General features: G+C 35.5%; 1 protein-coding gene across 3 annotated transcripts in view; it reads left to right on the top strand.

Annotated features, from left to right (window-relative positions):
- The window catches only part of LOC111158354 (SOS Ras/Rac guanine nucleotide exchange factor 1), a 175,767-nt gene that overhangs the window by 70,583 nt on the left and 88,840 nt on the right, over window positions 1–16,344 (top strand). For all 3 annotated transcript variants that reach the window (XM_022520337.1, XM_022520338.1, XM_022520339.1), the window contains exons 3-6: window positions 1,516–1,647; window positions 3,514–3,678; window positions 5,008–5,217; window positions 11,452–11,595. In XM_022520337.1, the coding sequence (XP_022376045.1) occupies window positions 1,516–1,647; window positions 3,514–3,678; window positions 5,008–5,217; window positions 11,452–11,595 (651 nt within the window). The remainder of the gene's footprint in view (window positions 1–1,515; window positions 1,648–3,513; window positions 3,679–5,007; window positions 5,218–11,451; window positions 11,596–16,344) is intronic.

Here is a 16,344-nt window from a genome sequence, read left to right as displayed (position 1 = left end):
TAGAAGCCATAGTTAAGTTAGTCCTAAGTCTCTTAATTGTTATTTTTGGATTAGCAAGTCATTTCCTGGGAAAAAGGAAAATAATTTTTGCTCTGGTTGTTCCTTTCCACCCTTTCCCCCTTCCCTTTTCTCCTTTTTGCCTGCCAAACTCGCCCCAATATTTTGGACCTTTGTATTGCCTGTATTATATGAAGGTATACTGTCCTGGCAGATAGGTTTTCAGCTAGGCATTTCAAAAAGTTTTTAAACTACTTTTGTGTAAGTATAGTAATTTCTTTCAATACACCTCTTAATTCCATTAATGAGAATTGAAACAATCACCTCTTACGTTTAGCAGCTGATTTAGCCTTAAACATAGATATTTGTTCTTTTTTTTTTTTTTAAGATTTTATTTATTTATTTGAGAGAGAGACAGTAAGAGAGAGCATGAGCGAGGAGAAGGTCCGAGGGAGAAGCAGACTCCCCATGGAGCTGGGAGCCCGATGTGGGACTCGATCCCGGAACCCCGGGATCATGACCTGAGCCGAAGGCAGTCGTCCAACCAACTGAGCCACCCAGGCGTCCCTAGATATTTGTTCTTAATGTGTCCTAGATCCACATTTTTCCCCCAGAGTATCACATGGCAGTCTTTTTATTGTCCACTTTAATAGCAACTGACAGAAGTTTTTATTTAGACTTAAAATCAGTGATGTTTAATTTTATTTAATAGTTTTTACATACTTCTAGTTATACACATGTGTTTAAATTATGTTAATAGCGACCTCTGCTGGATTTAACTATGGTATCCTGAAAGTGGAATTCTAAAACTTGAGAGAATGGTTTGAAATGAATTACATTAATGTATTAAAGTAGGGAAATTCAGCTTTTATATTAATGTGAGTTCCTTCACTTTCAGCGGAAATTCTAACCAAATAAGAGGTAGAAATTAAAATGAAGTATTTTGTTAAAAATTAATGATCTTTGAAGGATTCAAACTCTAATGATGAGCTACAGTGTATAAAAATTACTGTTACCAATGTAAATCCTTGATTTCCATGATGTGCAAATAGTTTTGAAGTCAGGTATTTTTGCATGATGAAAAAGTAAAGAAAAAATTCTTAGAGATTTCAAGTACAAAGTGCCACTTGAGATTGTGATTGTTGTTGAAAGAACAAATGAAGGAAAATTGGATTTAGATCTTTGCTTATTGAACTTAGGTCTTGTTCCTTGAGATTTTATATAAGCAGTGGTTATTCTAATCATTCTTGTCATTAGCTCTATCACAGTGAAGCTGAAATTCAGAATGTGATTTTCCCCCTAGATAATACAAGGGATATTTAGTCTCTTAATTGCCTAAGTAAGATACTAATACATTGACAGCTATAGTTTTCTCTTAGCTTAAGTATGTTTGCACTATAAATTATACCATATGTGAAAAGCCTGCTTTTGGGATTCTTTGACTTTAAAAGTAAATTGTAAGTGAAGAGCACTATTTAATATATTTGTTGCTTAGTTGTTATTTTCCTATTTTCCAAGGAACGTGTTCAAAAAAGTTTCCCTCATCCAATTGATAAGTGGGCAATAGCTGATGCCCAATCGGCTATTGAAAAGAGGAAGCGAAGAAACCCTTTATCTCTCCCAGTAGAAAAAATTCATCCTTTACTAAAGGTAAAGCTGAAATACTGCCTTCTTGCCTTTGAAAAGCAAAACAAAACCCATGATTTTAAAGCACTAAGAATATATTTTATGGAAGATAGTGAATTGAAGAGTAAAATTCTCTCATTTTAATTTTTCCAGTAAGTCATGTCATGGGGAGGGATGATATAATAGGAAACTGTAAGTTGGGCAGCATGATTTAAAGTAATTCCATACCAACAAAAATATGCAAATTGAAAAGACTGAGAAAAGTTATAATTGTGAATTTTGTTCATCACAGGTGTTACCAGAACCTCAAAGAGAATCTATAAAACTCCTTTCTTGTTGGTTAGACCTAAATGTCCCTATAAATCTTCAAATTATTAGATGTGTAAGGGACCTTTGTGAGTCTGCCACAGGGTTATGTGTAATCTTTGGACAAAAACTTTCTGAAGGTTGCTTAAACTACCTAGTCCTCCTCCTAATTTAAATCAGTCAGCGGAATCTCTCCAGACCTAATAGAAAGAATAATTGCTGGAAACTCTAATAATGCTGTTTCTATTTATTTAATAAAACAAACAAACTCATCAAAAATATAGGTACTGTAGTAATTAAAACCTTAATACTTTTCATATCAATAATTTTCGTCTACTGTGATACAAGCAAAATGCTAATGCTTGTATACATTATTTCTAAGTTTTATTACTCCACAAAGTTACTATTTTCATCCCTAGTTTGTAGAAGAGGTGCCCGAGGCAGAAACTGATTGACTTTTAGTCCAGGTTCACAGGGCTCAAAGTGATAATGTTAGGGAACTTAGGTCTATTTGATCTTGTCCAAGATTTAAGATCGACACTTGGATGATGTTTAAGACTGTCAAAAGATTATGTTTTGTACTTGGGTTATTGGGATAGAAATATCTGCCTATATCTTACTGGTCTAAAGAAGTAAGTACAAGTTAGAGAAAATTACTAAACTTTTAGGAATTGCACACTTCTTTATAATTCTCTTTTCATGAGTCTTACTAGCCATATATTGAATTATATTTTAAGAAAATTAACAAATTGAGGTATGTCCATGCTCTATAAATAATGATCATAAACTGAATTTTTTGATCTAATTATGGATATCATTTCAACTTACTAATACATTCTTATTACTATAACCATTTAAATAGTTTTTACATGTCTTTAAAGGTAAATGCCACTTGTCCTCAACTTAAATTTCTTATTTCAAAGTTTTTTTTTAATTGGATTGTTTAGAAAATAGAATTTGTTTTCCTGTAGACCCCACAAAATCCCATACTTTCTTTGAAGTTTAATAATACTATTTAACATGTTCTTAATAACCACTGTTCTTCAGTAGAACATAGCTTGTTTTTTTTTTTTTTTTCCCCATAGAAACAGTTATAGATACCAGGAATGTGCTTTTAGGGTTTTAGGATCCCAGGTTCCTTTGGAAAGAAGAATAGAGGTATAAGGCTTGTAGATATTTCCAGATACCAATAATACAAAATACAAAATTTAATTTTTGTTCTGCATAAAGAAAAAACATCTTTGTTATAGTTAATTCCAGGTATCCTGAATTAGGTAAAGTGAACATTTTTCCCCTCCCCCAAATTGGAGCTTCCCTTCCTAGGTTAAGGATGATCTATTTAGTAATGTGTACTACTTAAGTATTTTCCATGATCATGGGTAATTTTGCCTTGCCTGCTTAGCTTACATTTCCAAATAGCAGTATGTATATTATTCATAGATGAACCACTTACAATTAAATGTTGTTGGTAGTCACAGGCCTCAGAAAAAGTTAAGCTAAATTGTATATTTTTTTAAATTTTTAATCAGTGTGTCAAATTTGTAGTATATGATTTTTAAACACGTTTTTCTTTTAATTTTTCAGGAGGTCCTAGGTTATAAAATTGACCACCAGGTTTCTGTTTACATAGTAGCAGTATTAGAATACATTTCTGCAGACATTTTAAAGCTGGTGGGGAATTACGTACGAAATATACGGCATTATGAAATTACAAAACAGGATATTAAAGTGGCAATGTGTGCTGATAAGGTAAGATACTGATCTCTATGTTTTGTTCTTAAATTTTTATTCCTGATTTATTGAATACTAACATACTACTCAGACAATAAAATTATATATTATGTGTTAGGGTATATTTCCAGTAACCTAATAGCAAGTACTCAAGATAACACTTCCTGGAAATAGAATATTTTTTATATATATAATACACACACACACACACACACACATATATATAAATGTATGTATAGTACTAAACTGTTTAAACATGTCAGGCAGTTTTCTTTCATGTGTTCATGCAAGTAGGGGTAATACTAGTAATTATCTCTTATTAGTGAAATTCTTTAAATCATTTCGATTGGGACACTTAGAAAATTATGGATTTTTTAAAACAAATTTTGAAAATGTAAAAATACTAAACTCTTGAGTTTTATTTCAATACTTAACTATCTATAGATACTACTTGTTTGGTTTTATTATAATGTTAAGAGCAAACAGTTATTGAAAGTTGAGCGTATATGAAATTTATCTCATTTGGTCTTTAGGGTACCCCTCTAAGGTAGATGCTCTTATAAAAGGGAAACTGAAGTTCAGAGAGATAAAGAAATTGGTCCAGGATTTCTTAGAAGTTTCAAAGCCTAGACTTAGACTCTAGATCTGACTCTAAAGCTTTTACTTATTTACTAGATTGCCTTGATATTTTCATTTCCTAAATGATTTTGTAGAAAAGAAAGGCTCCAGAGTTGATGATGGGAAACTTCTATTTGTGAAACAAGCAGAAAGTAATCCAAGATAAAATATAATTTAATTGTGTTGTAGGGATAATGATGTAGAAATTTACAGAAGTGGAAAGATGAGGTTTAGCAAGAGTAATAATAGTAGACTTCTTTGAATAGTAGACTTCTTCTTTGGATAGTAGACTTCTTTAATAATAATAAGGACTAGTTTTGATCAGTCTCCAACAATTGTAATCAAGGAGGCCAGTTAGCACACTGTGAATTATTCAGAGATAAGGTGGTGAGGCACTGGAATGAGGTGGTAATGGCAAGGGTATGAAACAGAGGAGACTAAGAGAGAAATCTAACAGAATTTGGGAACAAATTTGAAGTAATAGATTAACAAGAGACAGACAGAAACTAGTATTAATAGAGGACTTGGAGGAGGCAGTTTGTGATATTAGATGGAGAATTCTGTTTTAGAGAAGATATGGAGGAGGCAGTAGCAGTAGAGCCAAGAAGAGATTATTGTGTATCTGCTTTTTATCACTTAAGAACTGTATTCAAAGAGCAACTTATGGTGCTTAACTTCAACTATAGGTTCATATTTTATTGTACTTGTTTTATCTCTCTGACTCTCTAGGTATTAATGGACATGTTTCATCAAGATGTAGAAGATATAAATATATTATCTTTAACTGATGAAGAGCCTTCCACCTCAGGAGAGCAAACTTACTATGATTTGGTAAAAGCATTTATGGCAGAAATTCGACAGTACATAAGGGAACTAAATTTAATTATAAAAGTTTTTAGAGAGCCCTTTGTCTCCAATTCAAAATTGTTTTCAGCTAATGTAAGTATTGTTGTGTACACATATATCATTGCATGTGTTGTTAATTTTACATGACCACTCAAATTTGAATTTGTGTGGTTCACGATTGCTAACTTGTCAGATTTTTTTTAAGTTGTGGGATTTAATTCATAGTGTCTGATCTCAGAGGTGCTACAACAGGTTCAGTAAATTCAACATCAAAAATTAGAGGACACATTATAAACTAGACTGAATTATAAATGCAAATAAACTTAAAGAATCTTCTGTGTACTCCAAGGAATAAAGCCTCTTGTTAAGGTGGAAGATTTATGTTTGTTTAATTTGACTCATTTAAGTCATTTAACTAATACTTCATCAATGCTGCCTATATATGTTGTTAGGCATCATGTAGCCCTTAGCAGTGGGTATTCAGAGATAAATAAGACCATTCCTTCCCTCAGTTGGGAGGCTAGTCAAGACTGAAATGTAAACTTGAATATTAAATGACAATATAGTATGGTAATTACCATAATAGAGTATGACCACAGTATTTGGGGAGCAAAAAGAGAGAGCCAGTAACGTTGAGCATTAGAGAAGGGATCACTGATCTTACAATAGTAATCAAACCAACCTAACTGAATCCTGGGGAAATGCACTGAGTGGTGAAAACAGCTGAGATTGTCTAAGGGGGTTACATCTAGTAATTCCTAGAAGTCTAGCCATGGATGACTGTCAAAAACGTAGTGCTTACTGCAGAAGCTGAGACTGGGGCTCAAGCTGAGACTGGGGCACCATGAATGGCCATTAGAAGTTACAGGAGTAGGGCGCCTGGGTGGCTCAGTGGGTTAAGCCTCTGCCTTCGGCTCAGGTCATGATCTCAGGGTCCTGGGATCGAGTCCTGCATCGGGCTCTCTGCTTGACAGGGAGCCTGCTTCCTCCTCACTCTCTCTTTGCCTGCCTCTCTGCCTACTTGTGATCTCTCTCTGTCAAATAAATAAATAAACTCTTAAAAAAAAAAAGTTACAGGAGTGGTTTATGATTTGCACAAATCTTTAGAGTAAAAAAAAAAACATTGAATTGTTCATTTTAAATGGATGAGTTATATTCTATGTGAATTTTACCTTAATAAAATTTTTTTTTTAAAATAAAGGAGCAAAGCAGCACCTGGCTGGCTCAATCAGTGGATAGTGTGACTCTTGATCTCAGGGTTTAAGCCCCCATTGCATAGAGAGATTACTTAAAAATAAAATTTTTTAAAATAAAGGAGTAGGGGATGCTAGGGTGGCTTGGTTAGTTAAGCGGCTGCCTTTGGCTCAGGTTGTGATCCTGGGATCCTGGGATCAAGTCCTTCATTGGGCTCCTTGGTCAGTGGGGAGCCTGCTTTTCTCTCTGCCTGCCGCTCCCCCTTCTTATGCTCTCTCTTTCTCTCTCTGACAAATAAATAAATAAAAGATTTTTTAAATTAATAAAATAGAAAGGAGTAAAGAATAGGTAAAGATCTCTTAAGACACAAAAATCAAGAACCATTAATAAAAAATTAATGAATTGGACTTCAATAAAATGAAAAACTTTTGCTCTTCTAAAGACACTGCCATAAAAATAAAAAGCCACAGAATGGTAGAAGCTATTTGTAATACATATACCTGACAAAGGACTTGAATCCAGAATATATAAGGAACTTTTACAATTCAATAATTGGAATAACAGCCTGATATTTTTAAGTGGGTAAAAAATTCACAGATTTTATGAAACTAGCTATACCAGTGGCCAAAAAACACATTGAAAGATGCTCAACATCAGTATCCTATGGAAATGCAAATTAAGACCACAATGAGACATTATTACAGACTCAATAGATAGAAAGGCTGTAATTAAAAAGACTGACAATACCAAATGCTGAAAAGAATGTGGAGCAATTGCTTGTGGGAATGTTGTCTAGTACAAATACTTAGGAAAAGAGTTTGTCTGTTTTGTGTAACATTAAATATAAACTAGCCATTCTACCAGCAATTCCACAGCTAGGTTTTTACCCAGAAGAAATGAAAACATGTCCACACAAAACTTGTTTGCGAGTGTTCATGGCAGCTTTATTTGTAATGGCCCAGACATGAAACAACCCAAATATCCATCAGCAGGTAAATGAATACACAAATTGTGGTATGTCCATACAAAGGAAGACTACTCAGAATTAAAAGGAATGAAGTAGTTATAAAAGCAACAGTAAGGGGACGCCTGGGTAAGCTCTGTTGGTTAAGCGTCTGCCTTTGTCTTGGGTTGTGATCCCAGGATCCTGGGATCAAGTCCCGTGTTGGGCTTCTTTTTTTTTTTTTTTTTTTTTTTTTAAGATTTTATTTATTTATTTGATAGACAGAGATTACAAGTAGGCAGAGAGGCAGGCAGAGAGAGAGGAGGAAGCAGGCTCCCTGCTGAGCAGAGAGCCCAATGTGGGGCTCGACCCCAGGACTCTGAGATCATGACCTGAGTCGAAGGCAGAGGCTTTAACCCACTGAGCCACCCAGGCGCCCCCCGTGTTGGGCTTCTTGCTCAGCGGGGACCCTGCTTCTCTGCCTGCCTCTCCCTTTGCCTGCCTCTCCCATTGTTTGTGCTCATGCTCTCTCTCTGACAAATAAATAAAATCTTAAAGAAAAAAGCAACAGTAAGGATGCATCTCAAAAACATTAGCCAAGAAACTAGACAAATAAGATTATATATGATCCCATTTTTTTTAATATTCTAGAATCCTAATCTATAGTGACAGAAAGCAGATCACTAGTTTCCTGGGAGCAATAATGGTGATTATTGGGGATGGGGCATAAGGAAACTTCTTAAGGTAATAAGACTTTTGTATCTTGACTATGGTGATAGTTACAAGAGTGAATAACTATATAAAATCTATCCAGAAGCACATCAAAATAGATTTATCTTATTGGATATGAATCCTGCCTCAATGTTGATTTGATTAAAAAAAAAGTCACTACTGAAAATCAAATAAAAAAATAGTAACTGAATAATTGTAATTAGTTCTTGTTTTTCAGTTACCTAGGCATTTTTCTAAAAGTTAAAATTGACAGTATTTGGGGCACCTGGGTGGCTCAGTTGTTAAGTGTCTGCCTTCAGCTCAGGTCATGATCCCAGGGTCCTTGGAATCAAGCCCTGCATTGCGCTCCCTGGTCATTGGGAATCCTGCTTCTCCCTCTCCCACTCCCTCTGCTTGTATTCCCTCTCTCACTGTCTCTCTCTCTCTGTGTCAAATAAATAAAATCTTAAAAATAAATTAAAATTGACAGTATTTGGTTTTGTGAGGGTTTGGTTAGACTGTTACTCCCCTATGCTACATGTGGGAGGGTAAACCAGTGGACTCTAAAAAGCTATCCACTGGGGCACCTGGGTGGCTCAGTGGGTTAAAGCCTCTGCCTTCAGCTCAGGTCATGATCCCAGGGTCCTGGGATCGAGCCCCGCATTGGGCTCTCTGCTCAGCAGAGAGCCTGCTTCCCTCTCTCTCTCTCTCTGACTGCCTCTCTGCCTACTTGTGATCTCTGTCTGTCAAATAAATAAATAAATAATCTTAAAAAAAAATAAAAAGCTATCCACTGACTATTTATTTATTTTTTATTGAGGCATTAATCATTTGTGTATATATATATTTAAAAAATTAACATATAATGTATTATTAGCCCCAGGGGTACAAGTCTGTGAATGGCCAGGTTTACACACTTCACAGCACTCAACCATAGCACATACCATTCCCAATGTCCGTAATCCAAACAACACCCTATACCCCCCTCCCCCCGGCAACCCTCAGTTTGTTTTGTGAGATTAAGAGTCTCATGGTTTGTCTCCCTCCCAATCCCATCTTGTTTCAGTTATTCTTTTCCTACCCCCAACCCCCCCATCTTGCTTCTCGACTTCCTCATATCAGCGAGATCATATGATAGTTGTCTTTCTCTGATTGACTTATTTCGCTAAGCAAAATACCCTCTAGTTCCAACCATGTCATCACAAATGGCAAGATTTCGTTTCTTTTGATGGCTGCATAGTATTCCAGTGTGTGTGTGTGTGTGTGTGTGTGTGTGTGTGTGTGTGTGTGTGTGTGTGTGTGTATACCACATCTTCTTTATCCATTCATCTGTTGAGGGACATCTAGGTTCTTTCCATAGTTTGGCTATTGTAGACACTGCTGCTATAAACATTTGGGTACACATGCCCCTTCGGATCACTACATTTGTATCTTTAGGGTAAATACCCAGTAGTGCGATTGCTGGGTCATAGGGTAGCTCTATTTTCAACTTCTTGAGGAGCCTCCAAGCTGTTTTCCAGAGTGGTTGCACCAGCTTGCATTCCCACCAACAGTGTAGGAGGGTTCCCCTTTCTCTGCATCCTCGCCAGCATCTGTCATTTCCTGACTTATTAATTTTAGCCATTCTCACTGGCGTGAGGTGGTATCTCATTGTGGTTTTGATTTGTATTTCCCTGATGCCGAGTGATGTGGAGCACTTTTTCATGTGTCTGTTGGCCATCTGGATGTCTTCTTTGCAGAAATGTCTGTTCATGTCCTCTGCCCATTTCTTGATTGGATTATTTGTTCTTTGGGTGTTGAGTTTGATGAGTTCTTTATAGATTTTGGATACTAGCCCTTTATCTGATATGTCGTTTGCAAATATCTTCTCCCATTCTGTCTTCACTGACATTTTAAATATGTAACCCCATGGTAGAAGTCTATCCAGGAATCTAACCTGCAGAAAATCTTACAGAAGTTACTAGGCATTGTATTGAGCATTCTTGTATGTATGCATATTTGTAATAAAAATGAGATGATAGACGAATAGAATGAAGAAATGAAATAAAAGGGCAGTACATATGGACTCATGAATTTTTTTGTCACTACTGGTAGAACAAGAGCTTGGCATGTCCCAAGAAGGCCTAGGTAAGAAGAGAAGAGCTGAGGCAGTTAGGAAGCACACATAAGCATTTCTACTACATATCAAAGTAGGGTGGTTGCTTTGAAGGAAAGCACTATATGACTGAATTGCTGACTGAATTGCTAACTGAGTGAGCCATTTTCTTCATGAGACACTACTTTACCTGAAAGAATGACTGACAGACTGTGGTTATTCAGACTTGTATATTTGGCAGACATTTCTCAAAAATAAGTGAAGTGGGGGAATAAAATGAACAAACCTGTCACTTTGAGGAAAGTGACAGTATTTGTTGATAGTGTTAAAAATGGAATTTTCAAATGAAAATAAAATTTTGGAAAATTTTTATCCACTCACACTACCGGTGTGTGTTACGGTGGTGATAATGGATTTGGTCTTCTAATATTCTGTAGTGAAATGTGTTAAATGTGTTAACATGTGGAAGATTTGTGGAATTCAGTGGACCACTACTTTCCAGGTGACCAAATTCATAATGCTACAAAAACACACATCAGTAAGGAATCCATTCAGAGTTTAATATAGACTGATGGATTTTAATGTATAAGTACAGAATTGATATGGGTTCAGATTCCACATTGCAACTAACATTTAAGAAACTACCATTTGTCGACTTTTGGTGTAATATCATAAAAGGCTGTCTACTTCATTTATATGAAATGTCCAGAATAGGCAAATCCATGGAGTTAGAAAATAGATTAGTGGTTGCCAGCCCCAGGGCAGAAAAGAAGAATGGTGAGTGCTGCTAATGGATGTAGACCTTCTCTCTGGGGTGATAATGATATTCTGGAATTTGATAGTAGTGGTAACTGAACAGCTCTGAATATGTGAAAACCATTGAATAGTGCACTTTAAAGGGTGAATTTTATGGTATATGACTTATATCTCATTAAGGAAACTCTACTGAAAAAAAAAAACAATCTACAGTTATTTGAATAGACTATTAAAATATTCCTCCCTTTTCCACCTATCTGTGTGAAGCTGGATTTTCTTTGTATGCTTTTATCAAAAACAGTGTATCACAACAGATTAAATGTAGCTATCTTCTATTAAGCCAGATGGTAGAGATTTACAGAAATGTAAAACAGTGCCATTCTTCTCACTAAATTTTTTGCTTTTAAAAGTACTGTATATTATTTTGAGAACCATTGCCCTAAAGAAATGTATTTGCAAATTGTACACCTTTGCAAAAAGAATTCTTGAATTGTCTTTTACTTGCATTTGTAAGTTAAAATTTCTCACTGCATTTGCCATGTTAAATTTCACGATTATAAAATGACTTACTGGCTCAAAATTTGTTTTTTATTCTATAACCTAACTGAATTTGCTTTTCTCCCAACAGGATGTAGAAAATATATTTAGTCGTATAGTAGATATACATGAACTTAGTGTAAAGTTACTGGGCCATATAGAAGATACTGTGGAAATGACTGATGAAGGTAGCCCCCATCCCTTAGTAGGAAGCTGCTTTGAAGACTTAGCAGAGGTAAGTAATTAATTACACACCAAAAAAAAAAAAAAAAAAAAAAAAAGTCTGCATGAAAGCTCTTTATTTGCGTTAAAATTGGAATCTTAATTCTTGTTTCCAGCTAAAATCATAGATATTGACTGCTGACTACTCAGTCATATTATCTGTTCCTCAGAGGCTCATTGTCAACATTTGTTTCTGTTATCTTACGAAACCCACAAAAAACTAGCCTCTCATTCATTATAAAAAAAGCAGATCCCACAGAGGGGAGGCATTTACAGCTGACAGTCCATCATGTCTTCTATAGCAAAGCTAAGAAAAGACCGTGAATGCCCTGTCATTGAAGCAGCCACGGAAGTTGGACCTGAGGTTAGATACTTGTGTTCCAGCCTCAGTTCTGCAGCTTAGTTGTATGTGACTCTGGGCAATTTATCTCCAATCTTTAAATCCCCATATTTGTATTTCTAAAGTAGGGAATAACAATAGTAGGACTCAGGATTTTGTGAAAATTAAAGTAACCTACCTAAAATATTTAGCTAACCACCTTCACACTGTACATTATTATTTAGAATAGGAGGAGTGACGTGAACAGGAAAATCAAGTCTAGGACCTGGATGAATAAAATGTTATGGGGGTGGAAAAATAGTAACTTTCTCCTTGGGTATTCAAATGTTAAAATACAGGATTTAGTCCTAATAAGTTAGCATTGGTTGTCATTCTGAGATTTTTAGCTCTTACTTTGTTCTGACTCTAAAATCCACAAACATAAGGTTGAGTTTATAAAACAAAAAATTTAAGATTTTTACTGGTAAGCTTAAGCTTCGCAACACCCCTTCATTCTTGCTTCAAACACACAGAAGTCATAAAGTGTATTTTTTTTAAAGGACTATACATAACTAGGCTCAAAAATAAGATCAGAAATAGAGTAAACATTCAAAGTAATGAGCTCCGGTAGTTGGGTGTTGCCCTTGAGGATAATGAAGACTAAATGTGCTCTATGAAAGTGAGCAAGACTTCTTGCTCCAGGATCCTGATTATAAGAAGATGCTGGAGCAGTCCTACAACTTTCTCCCTGCAAGGTTTGGACTTGAGGTCGGGGACAAAGAAACACTACCTTTTATAACAAAAATACTTTAAAACTTAACAAATTATCCTACAGTATTAAGCTGGTATGATTACAGAGCCTGAGACCCCAAAATCATTTACAGAGCAGGTTCAGGTCTACAAGAGTGACCATAAATGGATGGGAGAGAAAAAAAGGAAACCAGAAATTAAAAGCCTCCCCCTAAGAAGTCTATATAATACAGAATTCCAAAATACAAGACAAATTCTAATGTTTAGAGTGCTATCTAACAAAATCAACAATTAGAAAATGAATTCATTTCAAATGAAATTAATTTTGTACAACAGACATACAAAGAGTTTAAAAGAAGTTTAGGATGCTCAGATAAATGAAGAACTGTGATCCATTTATAAAGAAGATGTGCTGAAACAAAAATAGGTGGAAAGAAAATAAGAACAGGCAAGTATCAAAAAAAATACAGGGATATTGGGAATTAAATATAAATAAAAACTCAGTATGTAGTAAACATTTGCTAAACTTAGTTCAAGGAGAAAATTAATGAATTGGAAAAAGGAATTGAGGACGGAATGTGACACAGAGAAACCACGATTAGAATGTGAAAGAATAGCTAAGGGTAATAAAGGCTACATTGAAGGGCTTTGATGTCATCTAATAGGAGTTTCAGTTAAAGAATGATGGAGAAGATGGGGCGCCTGGGTGGCTCAGTGGGTTAAGCCTCTGCCTTCGGCTCAGGTCATGATCCCAGGGTCCTGGGATCAAGCCCCACATCGGGCTCTCTGCTCAGCGGGGAGCCTGCTTCCTCCTCTCTCTGCCTGCCTGTCTGCCTGCTTGTGATCTCTGTCTGTCAAATAAATAAATAAAATCTTTAAACACACACACACACACACACACACACACACACACACACAAACAGAACTTGTTTAAAAAAAAAAAAAGAATGATGGAGAAGAAATACTTGAAGAGGTAAAAATTGAGAATTTACCAGAAATGAAGACATGAGTTTCCAGATCAGAAATGAATTCCAAATACTGGACAGGATTAATAAAAATAAACCTATAGCCAAAAACATTCTAGTGAAACTATAGAACATCAAAGATAAAGAGAAAATCTTAAAATTTGTGACAGAGAAGAGAGTAGTACTTGAAAAGAACTGCAAATAGAATGACAGAAGGCTTCTCTTTAACAGTAGAGGCTAACAGTTGAATGGTACCTTCAAGTACTAAGGGAAAACGGAATTTTCTGCCCAATTGAACTTTGATTCAAGATGAGTTTAGGGTCCCTGGGTGGCTCAGTTGGTTAAGTGACTCCCTTCAGCTCAGGTCATGGTTCCGGAGTCCTGGGATTGAGTCCCGCATTGGCTTCCTGCTCAGCAGGTAGCCTGCTTCTCCCTGCTCCTGTCCTCTCTCACTATGTCTGTCTTGTTCCCTCCAATAAATAAATGAAATCTTTAAAAAAAAAAAAAAAGTGAGTTCAAAGTTTAAGATAATAAAACTTGTAGAAGCAAATGTAAGAGATCTTCATGACCTTAGAATAAGGAAAGCTTGATTTCTTTCTTTTTTTTTTTTTTTTTTTAAGATTTTATTTATCTGACAGAGAGATAGAGATCACAAGTAGGAAGAGTGGCAGGCAGAGGGAGAGGGAAAAGCAGGCTCTCTGCTGAGCAGGGAGCCCGATGTGGGACTTGATTCCAGGATGCTAGGATCATGACTTGAGCTGAAGGCAGCTGCTTAACTGACTGAGCTACCCAGGCACCCCAAATAAGGAAAGATTTCTTAAGACACCAAAACCATGAAAGAAAATAATGATAAACTGGACTTCTTTAAAGGTAAGAACATCTGGATCGATAACCAAAATTAAGAGTGTGAAAAAGCGAGCTGTAGATGGTGAGACAGTATTTGTAGTATCTATAGCCAATGAATGACTCCTATCCAGAGTATGTAAAATCAGTAACTTAAAGACAGTGTAGTTTTTTTAGAAAATAGAAGACCTAAGCAGGTATTTCTTGAAGAAAGAAAGTTCAGCATCATTATTCATCAAGGAAATGCAATGTAAAACCATTGAACAGTTGGAACTCTACATTGCTGATGGATGGGATTTAAAATGGTACAGCCCCTTCAGAAAACTGTTTGGCTTATCTACTAAAATTAAGCCTACAGTGTACCACATGATCCAGCAGTTTCACTCTTGCACAGATACCAAACAAAAATGGGTGCCCGTGTTTACCAAAAAACATGTTTAAAAATGTTCACAGCAGGTTTAGTCATAGTGAATTTATTTGTCATATATTCACACAGTGAAATGCTATGACAATAAAAAAGAATGAACAATTGATTTTTTTTTTTAAAAGGGCAACATGGTGAACCATATAAGGACATTCAAAATACTATGTAATTCCACTTGTAGGAGGTTCAAAACCATGTAAACATGGCAAACCCAAGATTTATATAGTATATTAGGCAAGTTCAGTATAGTTGCCACATAAAAGATTAGCATAAAAACTGATAGCGTTACTGTGCTCAGTTATAAACCATTGTACATGACATTAAAGGAAAAACTCCATTCACTATAGAAACAAAACTACATGACACTCAGAAATAAGCCCAACAAATATTCTAGACCAGTTAAGAAAATCATAAAATAATTAGGTTCATAAAGAAGATGTGAATACGTGGAAATACATACTGTGTTCATGTATGGAAAGACCCAATAGTATAATGATACTAGTCTCCCAAATAATCTCTAAATCCAGTGCATAGCACACTAGTCCTAAAACTCATGTGGAAGAATGAAGGGACAAAAATTAAAATTTTGAGGAAGAACAAGTTAAGAGTATTTGTCTTGTCAAATTTTAAAATTTATTATGTAGTCACAGTAAGTAGCACGGTATTGTTGAAGGTATAAACAAACTGTGCAACAGAATAGACTGTCCTGGAAAAAACACACATACACACATGATATGTGACTGAGATTGCAATTATCAACCAGTAGAGAAAGAAAAAACGAATTAAAAAATTGTGTTGGGTCAAAACTGGTTATCCATTTGGAAAGAAAAAATTCCATCCTTAGCTCATGTCATACCCAAGTTCTCAACAGATTAAAAATCCAAAAATGAGAAGCAAACTTTAAAAGTTCAGAAGAGAATATAGGAGAATATGTTTATGACTTTGAGATAGGAAGGGTTTCTTAAAGAATATTGAGAGTGCAAACCAGGAGAAATTAAAATTTTAAAACTTCTGTTTACAAGCATGGAGGTTCCTCAAAAAGTTGAAAATAGAGCTGCCCTGTAACCCAGCAATTGCACTATTGGGTATTTACCCTAAAGATACAAATGTAGTGATCTGAAGGGGCATGTGCACCCGAATGTTTATAGCAGCAGTGTCTACAATAGCCAAACTATGGAAAGAACCTAGATGTCCCTCAACAGATGAATGGATAAAGAAGATGTGGTATAGATATAGATATACAATGGAATACCATGCAGCCATCAAAAAATGAAATCTTGCCATTTGCAATGACATGGTTGGAACTAGAGAGTATTATGCTGAGCAAAGTAAGTCAATCAGAGAAAGACATTATCATATTATCTCCCTTATATGAGGAATTTGAGAGGCAACATGGGGAGTTTGGGTGTAGGGAAGGAAAAATGAAACAAGATGGGATCAGAAGGGAGACAAATCGTAAGA

The sequence above is a fragment of the Enhydra lutris genome, unplaced genomic scaffold (genome assembly GCF_002288905.1).
Source record: "Enhydra lutris kenyoni isolate GAN:26980312 unplaced genomic scaffold, ASM228890v2 scaffoldscaffold59, whole genome shotgun sequence".
NCBI lineage: Eukaryota > Metazoa > Chordata > Mammalia > Carnivora > Mustelidae > Enhydra > Enhydra lutris.
This window is presented reverse-complemented; position numbering and strand designations above follow the sequence as displayed.